The 14,514-nt window shown below is 38.6% G+C and overlaps 1 protein-coding gene across 2 annotated transcripts in view; it reads right to left on the reverse strand.

Annotated features, from left to right (window-relative positions):
- Positions 1-14,005, reverse strand: part of LOC139461034 (sulfide:quinone oxidoreductase, mitochondrial-like) — a 58,261-nt gene extending 44,256 nt beyond the window's left edge. Inside the window, exon 1 of one of the 2 annotated variants that reach the window (XM_071242525.1) lies at positions 13,661-14,004. In XM_071242525.1, the coding sequence (XP_071098626.1) occupies positions 13,661-13,867 (207 nt within the window). In that variant the 5' untranslated portion in view covers positions 13,868-14,004. Of the gene's footprint in view, positions 1-13,660 lie in introns of both variants that reach the window. The other variant, XM_071242526.1, reaches the window with a different exon arrangement.
- Between the last annotated feature and the right edge of the window lie 509 nt (positions 14,006-14,514).

Raw genomic sequence — 14,514 nt, forward strand, 5'->3', positions numbered from 1 at the left:
ATATGAACGTCGAATTAATAACGCAAACGATCACGGGTGAAAAGGGAATAGTCAAGCCACAAACACCACATGTTTCACAAACATCTACTGATGCACAAGTGTCACCGTATATTGCAGCTAAAAATCAACAACATATCGATGAAAAAACAGCGCTTGTAGTGGGTGGAGTCTCGGTTGGTTTACTCATGATTTGGTTAAATAGTTCTTAGCGAATTGCTACGATCACCCCCCACAAGTTTTGACTAAGCCAAGTGGTGGTCTTAGCTAATAAATTCAATAGCCAGGAAACAACACTCCCTATTATACCGGGAAGTGCGGCCGCGGCTTTCTCAGCTAGCTTTCCCAGTGCTGAACCGCTACCACCTGTTAACGAGAGAGTCAAAGTCGATATAATAAATCCCAACGCGGTTAAAATACTGGCAATTGTTATTCCCTGTTCTCTGAACAATGTTTTAATTTTATCGGCCAGTGTAGTATCATCGTTGAGGACTTAATCGATAGTTTCTCGAATACGACTGATTTGCGAATGAAGTGCCTTTCTATTACTGGAAGCTGCTTCGAGGCGGGCCAATCTTTCCTCTTCTAGGTTACGCAATCGTTCAGCAACGCGGCGTCTACTGAATTCATCGCCCGCCTGTTCGAGTTTTGTTTTCTCTTGAGCTATATGTTTGTCGATTTCGGATAGCTTGGCTATATTATTTATCAGTTCTCCCCGCAAAGTTCGCATTGCCTTGTCAAGACCTCGTAATTCCCTAATACTGAACTCTGAATATGGTACACTGGCCGTGGAATTATCGTAATAGGTATCTAAGATTTCTCCGAGTCCGTCCGAGGCCACCATCGAGGCTGCTTCCAAATCATCTGTATTAACGAGTTCTTTCCTCATAGTCTAAAGAGCCTTAGTAGTCTTCGCGGAAAGTCGTCGGTACAAAACCTAATTCATCACGAACAAAGCCGATGCCTTTTTTAGCGGCTATCGTAGACAAGGCTAGGGGCTTACGAGTACGAGAATGCATAAGATCAATATCCAGAGCGCCATGCAGTCGCAATATTCCTTTACTATCTATCTCAGACTTTGAATATTCACGACCTATTGGAGTATCATCTTTTAATGCATCGTAATAATCATTGATGGTTGATTGTAAAATTTCATCGTTAAAATTCGTGCCATCAAAGTTGGTTTCATCAGTATCTTCGATTGGGTTATCAAAGTCACCAAAGGTACTTAGATCAAAGTCATTATGTTCAAAATTAGTCATTTTTATATTGAACATAGGGTACATGTTTTCAATATAACAATGTCTTCGCAATACGGACGCAAGTTAAACCCACAATGTAGACTTCGAGATCCATTAGGGGTCAAGGCAATTCGTCAGTCTGTTACTATAACTAATAACCCTAGTACCATCGATCAGAATCAAACGCTTCTGGTTCGCTTTCCTAATCTCGGCGCACACGATGTGTTAGTTCCGGGAACTGTCCGACTAGCATTTACGATTAGTTTGACTTCTACCGACTTTAACAGGGAGCCCGTTCAGAACTTAGGTCGTGCTATCGTTAAGAAAATCGCTATTAAAATTAGCGGTAATGAGGTTTTGAGTATCGACGATAGCGATGTATACTATCGTTACATGGATCTCTGGAGAACGGATAAAGAGCGGGAAAACTTACAGTACCAAGGTATTTGTAATAAGAACACATTGAGACTGCGCGTAGGTGCTGAAAATGGTGATAATACGGTCATAAAAGATCTCGCTGTTGCCGACGCATTAGGTAACCGATTCTATATTCCCCTAGACTTTGAATTACTAGATTCCCACATGCCTTTTTATCAAGCATCCCTAGGCGATAGGTTAGAATACGAACTCACTTTTAACGACTATGGTAGAGTAATCAGAGCTGCTGAAGATGCTAGCTATTCCATTGACAATATCTCGCTCGAGTACGATATGATAATGGATCCCGAATTAGCCAGACAAATTCGTAACCAGTATTCGGGAAGTTTAGCCATTTTGTACGATCGCGTGCTGCGACATCGAAAGATCACGATGGACAAAAAAGATACGATGTGGAATATCAATCTAAACGTCCCCACGAGGTCGTTGAAGGGTATTTTAATGTTGTTCGAGGACCCCTCCGATGCGTTTAAAAGAAATACCGAGAAGTTCTACAATCCCAAGATTACGAAAGTAGAATTGACTATCGAAGGCGTGCCTAATCAACTATATAGTCAAGGAATGCTAGCATATCAACAATGGGATGAGATTAAAAAACTTCCTTCTATAAAACGTTCTCCGGAAGTTAATGCGGTCATGAAAGATCTGTCTCTCGGGAGTGTATCGATGGGTGAATACCTAACCACGAAGTACGCGCTATGGCTTGACATGCGGACAACGGACGATGACCAACTACATGGCAGTGGGAGGAGAATAGAAAATGCTAGCGAGGGTTTCACCATACAGATAACGAAGCTCGGGGAATCGGCTGGTAAATTAAACATATATTTGTACGTGATTATGGATGCGCAACTTGATATACAGAATGGGAGATTCGTGCAAGCAATCTATTGATAATCTTTTACCTAAAGATCCGCACTGCGCTATCATATGCGGGCAAACGGGCTGTGGAAAAACAGCTTTTATTCTAGATATTTTAGAAAGTCATTATCGGGACGTTTTTGATCATATTATTATTCTGTGCCAGACTATAAGAGTTAATAAAACATACCTATCGAGAGATTGGGTAATGAATGACGACGGGGTACACAGAGTCGATCCAGGCGATCGTTTACAAGACTGTCTCCGAGTATGTCATGAAAAATACAAAGGAGAATCAACCCTTTTCGTAATAGACGACTGCAGCGCGAGTAAAGAATTAACAAAAAAGAAGGATATGCTTTCGTATTTAGCATTCTCCGGACGTCATACTCAACATAGCGTTTGGGTACTTACTCAAAAATACAACTCTGTCCTGAAAGATCTCAGAGAGCAGACCAAATGGGTAGCGCTGTTTCATTGCAAAGACCGAGATTCATTCGAGGAATGTTTACGCGAAAATGACGTCATTTATACCAAGGGTGAACGTGACAAAGTCAGAAAAGTGTTAGCAGCAACGAAGCACTGTAAACTCGTATTAAAAACCGATCAACCAGCTGCTTATGCAATTGCTTAGCAAAATGTAGCAAAAAGATAGCAAAATTGTAGCAAATATAGCAAAATTATAGCAAAAAATGTAGCAAATTGAACATTAGCGGTTAATATTACATAAAATGTGGTTCGAAATCATCATTCTTTCGCAACGGTTCATTATTACGGGATGTATTGGATACGTCATATTATATTATGTTAGACTTAAATATCTCCTTAGGTATTACATTATGGAATGCGACGAACTCATCGAACAAATGCTCAAAGAATCTGATGTAGATAAATCTTTAGATGAACATAGAGAAAGACTCGCGGCTTTGGTAGCCGGTGGAAAATGTTCCTAATATTTGGGAGAAAATTATACCATCGAAAAAATTGATAACATGACCGACGAAGAGATTAAAAAACTGTACGCGCGTTACGAGTCTAGACTGGGAGCTACCATGACTAAAACTATAGGGTCGTCTATATTACAACTATACACAGTCGTAGCTAGTACGTTTCTCCCCATCCCGGCAGAACATCGCATGTATTTATGCGAATCTCTAGAGAAAGACCCATTCATCGAACACGCTATAAGCTCAGTGAGCTGTGAGTTTTATCATAGATTCGGAATGTTCTTAGCTCCGTTCACCACAGCTTTAATAACGGCTAGGGATTGTCAATTTAAACATACGTGCCCACTTAATAATATAAAGAACAAAGTTCAAATAAATAATGGAGACACAACAGGTGACACCACAACAGATTGCGCAACCACAACAGATTGCGGAAAGGCAACAACAGATTGCGGAAACGGAACCACATATGAATGAGGAACCACAAGTGAATGAGAAAATACTAAAACCCAGAGTTACTAAGAACCCCCAAAAAATAGCTGCAGGAAGAAAGGGAGGGCTGGCGCACAAAGCAAAATTAATAAATAATTCAAATCCGATTAAAACATGGGCACTAGTAGGAGTTGCTGGTATAGCGGCTGTATGGTTGTTTTATAAGACCGGAGAAGAGAAAACGTCACCCCCTATGCAACAACAAGTTCAATTAGAGGTTAGTCCTCATATAATGCTATAAGAAGCATGACTACTCCAGTTACAGATGGTAAAATGTTGGTAAACGCGATGTATCATTCAGCGGTGGTCACAGGCTTGGCCATTGGCTATGCCCGTATGGCTAAAATGATTACTAAAGCCACACCTCCCAAGCTAGATTTTAATGGATTTGATATAGGTATGATGGTTCTGGATATTGGATTAGCAATGGCAACGAAGGATATGCTCATCAAACAAGGACTTATCCCGGAAGACATAATGAAGTAATTAAACATTTGAATATTTATATTCATATAGCATCAATTGCGATGATGGTCGGTGGAGCTGTTGTTAATGCTCTAGCTTTTTCGGGGAGTAATTATTTATTTTCCAGTATGAGGGAATCAAACGCTAAAGAAGTTGAAGAGGAGCGTAAACGACATAATAAAGCATTAGAACAATACCAAGCAGCTCAGTTACAATATACGCAGCAGAGAATGAAGAGATTAGACTTTATTCATGAACAACTGATTAAGGAAGGACATTCAATTCAAACGTTTAAGGATGTCGAATCTGCCATGCACGAATACTTCCTCGTTTATGGGAAAAAACTCGACCCAATATCGAGACCAACAATGAGTCAGTTTTATACACCCTCAGAGGCTCAGAAAGACCGAGAGGTCACATTTGTGATTATGGGATTGACTGCTCTATTGATTTTCAGCTATACCATGAATACGCAGTGACAGCTGTGGCTATGCATAATCAATATCTCGCCTAGTGTAGATGTGATTTGCATTTAGACAAATGATAAGATAGATGTATATACCATGAATAACTGCAAGTTTACACTCATGGGGAAGACGACTCTATGTAACCGCCGCTGTGTTGAAATTTACTGCGGTATACACAATTATTACATCAAGCGTGGACACATAAACTATACGTGTTCTGAATGCGGGATAGGGGTCAAAGGTCGTTATTGTTTATGTAAGAAACACGGTGCTGATAGGGTCAGGAATCAGATTATTTATGCTAGGAAGAGAGATTACATCAATGAGAGGAATAGGTTGGGGAGAATACGTATTTAGATATATGAAAACAACCAATTGGACATTTGTTTCATTTTGCATATACCATTCAACCACTATGGTTTTTGTCAGAGAGTTAAAAGCTATGGCAAAGCAACGTGGTCTACGTGGATATTCTCGTATGAGAAAAGCTGAATTGATTACCTTACTCGGTTTGGAATACAACAGACCACAGACTGTTAGAGAACTCAAAGCTCGAGCGAGAAACAGTGGGCTGAGAGGTTATTCTCGAATGAGAAGAGCTGAATTGATCGCTTTACTAGATAATAACAATGATGATGATGATAATCAACAAGAACAAGACGAGGATGATAATAATCAACAACAACAAGAATTAATATTTGTACCCATATCCGCCGGCGTTGGTAAATATCTGAGAGGTTGGAAGATGGATATTAATTCCAACATGGATGTTAACGATATTAAGCCCATCATATCGAGTAAAATTAACGAGGAATTAGATGATTTACATAGTATAAAATACAAGCTGACGATTAAAATGTCATTGAGTAAAAGTAACGCAGATGATAGCGTTGAATATACCGAACCATATTTCCGTAGCAATCAAGAAGTTATAACCGAATCCGATACTATAAACGCATCATTAGATACATCAATTCAGAGGATACAGGAAACTTTAGAACGCTGGACTAATAGAGGTTCGGGTTGGGGTGTGGATAAAATCGATAGTTTATATTTAGATATAGCGAATTACATGCCTTTCAAAGGTGGATCTTATATAGATTTACCCCCGTATTATAAGAAGAAAAAAGCCATAATTAACGTAAAAAATAAATCCGATGACTGTTTAAGAATGATGATAAGATCTGCATTGTTCCCCGTAGACAAAAATGCGGATAGACCTTCTAGCTATCCCCAAAACGATGGACTCAACTTCGATGGTATAGACGAACCTACACCAATATCGCAAATTGATAAGGTGGAAAAGCAAAATAATTTAGCTATAAATGTTTTCGGACATTCTAAAGGAATTGTTGTACACAGGATAAGCTCCGCTCCGGAACATATTCCCAGAATCAATTCATTTCTGATCGAAAAAGATGGAAAATATCATTATACGTGGATAAAGAGTTTAAACAGGCTATTATACGATCAAACAAAACATGCTAGAAAGAAATATTTCTGCAAAAGATGCCTGCATGGGTACAGCAGACAAGATCTATTAGAAGCGCATAAAGAAGACTGTAGAGGTGTTGGACAGACCGCTATCAGGATCGATATGCCTAAAGAGGGAAAAAATATATTAAAATTTGAACATTATTGTAATCAAATGCCAGTACCGTACGTAATTTACGCCGACTTCGAAGCGCTTATCAAACCCATAGAAAATACCAACCAAGATAATGATAGTAGTTTTACGTACAAAACTCAAGAACATATTCCTTGTGGGTTTGGATATATAGTTGTAAGGTATGATGGGAAAACAAACACTCCCGTGATTTACAGAGGTCCCGATGCAGCGGGAAAGTTCCTAGAATATCTACAAAATGAAGAGAGAATAATCAGGGAAAAATTATCGTGTAAGAAACCCATGCGTATGACGATAGATGATTGGATGGCCCACAAGAAGTCAACGAGTTGTCACGTTTGTAATAAACCCCTGGATGGGGATTCCGTAAGAGATCATTGTCACGTCACGGGTAATTATCGGGGAGCCGCTCATAACGAGTGTAACTTGAAACTACAAATGAATGCTCAAACAATACCCATCCCCGTTGTGTTTCATAACCTTAGGGGATATGATTCACATCTCATTATGCAAGCTATCTCAAAGACCGACGGCGGTTTAACGTGCATTCCTAACAATATGGAAAAATACATTTCTTTCTCGTTGACTAAACCTATACATTATAGGGACAAGGATGGGAAATCTAGAATAAAGCAAAGTAATGGGCTTAGATTCATAGACTCCGTACAGTTTCTGTTATCTTCCCTGGACAATTTAGCTAATGCGAACAATCCCCATGACTTCGCGATAACAAATCAATATACAGATAAGATAACTCGTCATTTGTTGCTGAGAAAAGGTGTATATCCTTACGAATATATGGATGATTGGTCTAGATTCGAAGAAACTGAATTACCACCCCTCGAATCATTCTATAGTAACTTAACGGAATCTAGAATAACAGATGCCGATTATGAACACGCTCTGACGGTCTGGGATAAATTAGGTTGTAAGAATTTAGGCGATTATCACGATCTGTTCTTAAAAACCGATGTACTGTTACTCGCCGATATATTCGAGATATTTAGAAAGACGTGTTTAAAACAATACGGCTTGGACCCAGCATGGTACTATTCCAGTCCCGGACTATCGTGGGATGCATTGTTGAAGAAGACCGGCGTAGAACTAAAATTACTCACAGATTACGATATGCACTTGTTTATTGAGAAAGGATTAAGAGGGGGTATATCGATGGCGGCGAAAAGGTATTCTAAGGCTAATAATAAATTAGTGGAAGGATACGATCTGAGTAAACCCGACACGCATATATTATATCTCGACGCTAACAATTTGTACGGATGGGCTATGAGTCAACCTTTACCCACGGGTGGTTTTGAGTGGGTCAATGTGAATAATATCAATAATAATGATGAGACTAAAGGGTACATACTAGAAGTTGACTTGGAATATCCGAGTTCGTTACATAAAGATCATAACAGTTATCCGCTAGCTCCCGAAAGATTAATGGTTAATAAAGACTGGATGTCGGAATATCAACACTCCTTGATGGGTAATAGTAGGTTAGCTAACGTAGAAAAACTCGTACCAAATTTGATGGATAAAACAAAATATATAGTTCACTACAGAAATCTCCAGTTGTATCTATCGTTAGGTATGAAACTAAAGAAAATACACAGAGTTCTAAAGTTTGATCAAAGCCCTTGGATGGAGCCCTATATAAGGCTGAACACAGATTTAAGAAAGATAGCTACCAGCGATTTCGAAAAGAATCTATATAAGCTCATGAATAACTCAGTATTCGGTAAAACTATGGAGAATCTAAGGAAGCATGTTGATGTTAAATTAGTCAGATCTAATGAGGAAGAAAGACTCAGGAAACTTATAGCCAGTCCGGCTTTTAACAGAAGCAAGATATTCGATAACGACTTAGCCGCTTTGCATATGCAGAAGAGTAATATAAAATTCAACAGACCGGTGTACGTCGGTATGAGTATTTTCGACTTGTCAAAACACTTAATGTATGACTTTTATTACAACGAACTTAAGAAGCAATACGGCGATAGATGCGAGGTGTTATATACCGACACAGATTCTTTGTTGATGGAAATACAAACCGAGGATGTGTATAAAGATATGGCAGAAAAAATAGATATGTACGACACGAGCGATTACCCAAAAGATAATCCACTGCACAGCGTTGTAAATAAAAAGGTGTTAGGTAAGATGAAGGATGAATGTGCTGGGACCCCTATAGCGGAGTATGTAGGATTAAGACCTAAGATGTATTCTATAAAAAAGTCCGATAATGGAGAGATAAGAAAAGCCAAGGGTGTTAAGAAGTATGTTGTAAAAAAGCATATCAAACACGAACAGTATAAAGAATCATTATTCAACGGTAGAACGTTCAAACACGAGATGAACTCTTTAAGAAGTTACGATCATAGGATATATGGATTAAGAATGAACAAGACATCATTATCCCCCTTAGATACAAAGAGATGGATTGATAATGATGGTGTAACTACCTATGCTTATGGTTATGGTGGTAATACTGTACCGTCGGGAACTATGAACAACTCTTCTCGTACAAATGCCCTACCCGGTCCATCTTGAAGATAATAAAGAATAGGCTCTCCTTCTTTTGTAACCAATCGACTAATGTTATACGTCTTAAGGGACCATATGTGATCGGTTGCGCGACGTAGGCCTCCTTCGAGTTCACCTGCCTGGTATAAATATCTTACCCTTACTCTATCCGGAAGTTTTTGTTCTTTGCCTCTCCTCGGTGCTGAAGATTCGGAAGTCACGGATTTCATTTTAATTGCATCGGATGGTTTCTTCCCTATTAATCTCGTTACTTCATTATTCAGCGCTGATACAACGGCTTATAATCGTGTCACCCATTCGATTGATCTCAATCGCTCGGATTTCATTTCGATCCCATACTGATAGCCAAACAAACGTTTCGCTAATGTCCTGTTAAATCTTTCGACGATAGCTTGACTGCGGTGGGCCTCTCTTTCACCACGGACGATTTTGACATCGTGCTTTGTTAACAGTTTAGTTATCGATCCCATAAACTCGCGACCGGGATCTACTTGAAATAGCTTAGGCCATTTTAGTGGTCCGCGTTTATATATGCGGCTCAGTGCATTAGCTACTTCTGTTGAATCTTTCGAGGTTAATGGCTCAGCCTCTTTGTATCGACTAGCCACATCCACTACTGTTAAAGCGTATTTATACGTTTTGCGTTTTACCTTATCGTGGGGAAGAAACAAGAGGTCAGCCTGATGAACTTCATTCGTCGTAGAAATATCAAACTTCTTCCTCGGTATATAACGCGGTGCCGGTAAATATATTTGCCACATCGCTTGTTTCTTTAACCAATCCTTGGCCACATCTTTAGATACCTTAGCCGCGGTGGCTAATTTTTTTTATTGCTCCTACACCTTTCCAATATCCTCGTGGGCTATAGTAAATTTTATTCATTATTAATTAATATTGATGTTTCGTTTAATACATCTCATGACTATCGTTGAATCGCATAGTCATTTACACATAAAAAATGCTACCTGTAGTAGCAGTATAGGTATATGAATCCCGCTCCAGTGGAAGTGAGCCAGAACCATCATTACCTATACTACTTAGGGATAGGTGACGTCACCTGACCACGTTGAATAGTGACGTCATCTTGTTTGTTCTATGAGGTTTCCATATTTGTAAAAGTGGGTCAGTGGCATTCGTGTTGATTACAGTAAATGTTTCAAAACCGATCTGTTGTTTCTTTTTATTTGATAACAAATTCCATCCATTTTAGCTATAACAATGGTAACACTATTTTTCAGGGCTTTATCATTTGCAGAAGCCCTCGGTCTTTTCAACTGCCCTGCTTCGTCGGGCTGTTAATGGAAGACCTCAGGCTTCTGCAAATGATAATGCCCTGAAAAATAGTGTTACCCTTATATCATCACACAAGTAGGTGTAAACAATCTGATGAGTGGGTCTATATAATCACACAAGTAGGTGTAAACAATCTGATGAGTGGGTCTATATAATCACACAAGTAGGTGTAAACAATCTGATGAGTGGGTCTATATAATCAACTTCTTTATTTCCGTACTGATGGAGGCCACAGGCCTATAGTACATTTATGAGTTGTACATTCAGAGTAGTAGAGTCTATAACATAATAATTTTTCTGTGTCTCATTGCATGGTAAATGTACATAGATACATTTTGTAAAAGTAGATACTTAGAGTTGTTTAACAGCGATGTGAATGTAAAGAAATTGGGATTGACATGGTAATATTCAGGTATATGCTTAGCCCTTAATGTTGCATAAAATGGGCATATAAGAAGGAAGTGGTGTTCATCTTCAATGTCATTTAGGACAAATGCATTCTCTTTTAATACCCGTGTAACGTCCAGTTTCAATAAATAAATCATGTGAACAACATTGAAATCTTGCTAGGGAAACACAGAATTTTTTTACATTTAAACAAGATAAATACTTTTTGGGATATAAATCATTTTTTACCATTTTGTAATAAATACATTTGTTTGATTTAGATACAGACTGAGACCAATTTTGTAAATATATATCTTTTAGCCTTTGTGTTAATGATCTAATGAAATATGAATGACATTGTATATTTTGTTCACACCATACATAGCCATAACCAACAGAAAACAGCAAGTTTTATAGGTCTGTTACCCAATTTCGTTTTGCATTTTTATCAAAGGGTACCATCATATTATAACATTTTTTCGGGAACCTATAACATGGCATATTCAATGATCTTAACCAATATTTGATAACCTTTAGATATGAATATATATAGATTGGAAATCTGCCACAATCACCATATACCATAACACTTGGTGTATTAACTTGAACACCAAGGAATTTCTTGCAGGCATATAAATGAACTTTTTCTATGACTTGTAAGTAATATTTCCTAGAGTAAAGATTTGTTTTAACACACCAATTAATACCTTTTGAGCTTGCATCGATGCTTGCTTTGCATGCATTGACCAACTAAGATGATTTGTAAAGTATACACCTAAATACTTGTAGAAAGAGGTAGCTTCTAGGCGTTCCCCTTTGTAAAACCATCTTTCCTTTTGACCAAGTTTCCCACCATTTTTAAAAACAACGATTTTCGTTTTATCTTTGTTTACAGTTAATTTCCATTCATCACAGTACTTTTCCAATTCGTTAATTTGTGTCGCCAAGACTACTTGAGAATAACATAATATCGTCCGCAAATAAAAGTTTCTTGAATTTGTGTTGCTAATTCATTTATAAAAAATGAGAACAAAAAAGGACATAGTATGCAGCCTTGTTTCACTCCAAGTTCACTATCAAACATTTCCGTCAGTTCTTGGTTATTTCTGACACATACTTTTACATTTTCATAAATATTACATAGAAGTTTGCTCATTTTACAACTAAGACCATGGGAATACAGAAGTGACCATAACTTATGTCGTTGTACAGAGTCAAATGCCTTTGCAAAGTCAACGAATAGAGCATAGAACTTTCCACATTTTGTACTTTGATACTTTTGTACGATTTTTTGTAGTATAAAGATATTATCAATAGTTGTATATCCTTCACACAAGTAGGTCTAAACTATCTGATGAGTGAGTCTATTATAATCACACAAGTAGGTCTAAACTATCTGATGAGTGGGTCTATATAATCAAACAAGTAGGTCTAAACTATCTGATGAGTGGGTCTATTATAATCACACAAGTAGGTCTAAACTATCTGATGAGTGGGTCTCTATAATCACACAAGTAGGTCTAAACAATCTGATGAGTGGGTCTATATAATCACACAAGTAGGTCTAAACTATCTGATGAGTGGGTCTATATAATCACACAAGTAGGTGTAAACAATCTGATGAGTGGGTCTATATAATCACACAAGTAGGTCTAAACTATCTGATGAGTGGGTCTATTATAATCACACAAGTAAGTCTAAACAATCTGATGAGTGGGTCTATATAATCACACAAGTAGGTCTAAACTATCTGATGAGTGGGTCTATATAATCACACAAGTAGGTCTAAACTATCTGATGGGTGGGTCTATATAATCACACAAGTAGGTCTAAACTATCTGATGAGTGGGTCTATATAATCACACAAGTAGGTCTAAACTATCTGATGAGTGGGTCTATTATAATCACACAAGTAAATCTAAACAATCTGATGAGTGGGTCTGTATAATCAAGTGATTGAGTCTGTATAATCAAGTGATTGGGTCTCTGTATAATCAAGTGATTGAGTCTGTATAATCAAGTGATTGGGTCTGTATAATCAAGTGATTGGGTCTCTGTATAATCATGTGATTGGGTCTGTATAATCAAGTGATTGAGTCTGTATAATCAAGTGATTGGGTCTGTATAATCAAGTTATTGGGTCTCTGTATAATTAAGTGATTGGGTCTGTATAATCAAGTGATTGAGTCTGTATAATCAAGTGATTGGGTCTGTATAATCAAGTGATTGGGTCTGTATAATCAAGTGATTTGGTTGGTATAATCAAGTGAATGGGTCTATAATTGAGCAGTTATGATTATGTGCAAGTGAGTGCATCCATTATGGCCCACAGGGCCTTGCATAGCTGTAATACAATGACCATATCAACTTTGATAGCACATTTTGATGCTATGTGTCTCCTGTACAGCTACGAGCTCCGGTGCATTACATATACCATTGACAATAGCTGATTCTATATTTAGCGTGCGTGACCTGTCATTGTTGAGCAGTTCGTTCACATTCTAAGTACACCCAAATGAATGTCATTGTGCCCCGATAGTCTCTCTCCTCCCTAAACCATGTTAGTTTCCCTACTGCCCAGCCCTGACTGTAATATAATGAAGAATTTCAAGATTTTCCACAGGCTTAGGTTGAATCACCCATCTTACTAACTGGGCCTTCTTTTCAGTTTAAAAGCAGTTGTTTGTTCTTATCAAGATTATATATTTTCGAGACTTAGCGTTGATCAAAGTGCGCCGATTGCATGGATCGTTACCCGTGTCACTCATACTATGAACGGTTATTATGAGTGCATGGTTCGGATGGTCCAGACTCGACAGTCAAATGTACAGGCCACCGCTACAAGGGTTGTTCCGCAAACATCATTCCCTCGACTCGCAAGCTGTGGGCTAGACTTACCTCGCTGGGATCAACGACTGCGACATGTCCTTTTCCAAGTTTTCCGGCAAACTTGGCGGCGGTAGCGCACCCACCTGACCCGCCTCCAACAACCAACAGCTGATAATGTTTTTTGCTGTGAGAAGTCCTAGAAGTGCTGAATCCACGGCCGCTGCTCTGTCGTATAGCGGCCGAGGTAAGACGTGTCAACGGTACAACAGTAGACATTCCGTTACGGCCAGGTGACTATATGAGTCCAACAACTTCAGATTCCACTGTCAACTTAGTTTGGGTTTGCAAACTACTTATCTGCATTGAAGGTTACCCTGAATGAAACGTGTGAGACACGCGGATACCCCACCTGTGTAGTTAAGTCGCTCCCGATTGGACGAGTAGTCACATTTCGTCCAATCAGGAAGTTAGTAGGGTACGAGTCAGGTACGCGCAGTATCAGTTGGTCGATGCGATCACGTCCGCGGCTTGTTTACAAATATATTCGTGGAATACGGAAGCTGTGTATTTACATGTGCGTTTCAAAACCTGTGCCCTTCGTGAACTCGGTGAGAATAGGACACACAACCAGGCGTAACTTTCGCCATCTGCTTCTTTCCCACATTCGTTGGAATGACGCAACCTTATTAAGGTCAATAGTACCTAAATTCTGGATAGTAACATCGAATATTTAATGTAAGCATGCTACTTGAATCAAAACACGTACAGCAATTGGTCGTAAAACGTATCAAGGGAAGCTGTAGTTTCGGAAGTTTAGGAATTTCGGTGGTTATCTTTAAAGTAAAGTTTAAATTAAAATACGATAATCCCTTAATATTATTATCCCCAAGGAAATTGGTTTTACATCTCATCATCAGCAATAA

The sequence above is a fragment of the Haliotis cracherodii genome, unplaced genomic scaffold, assembly GCF_022045235.1.
Source record: "Haliotis cracherodii isolate W230 unplaced genomic scaffold, xgHalCrac1.p SCAF_14, whole genome shotgun sequence".
NCBI lineage: Eukaryota > Metazoa > Mollusca > Gastropoda > Lepetellida > Haliotidae > Haliotis > Haliotis cracherodii.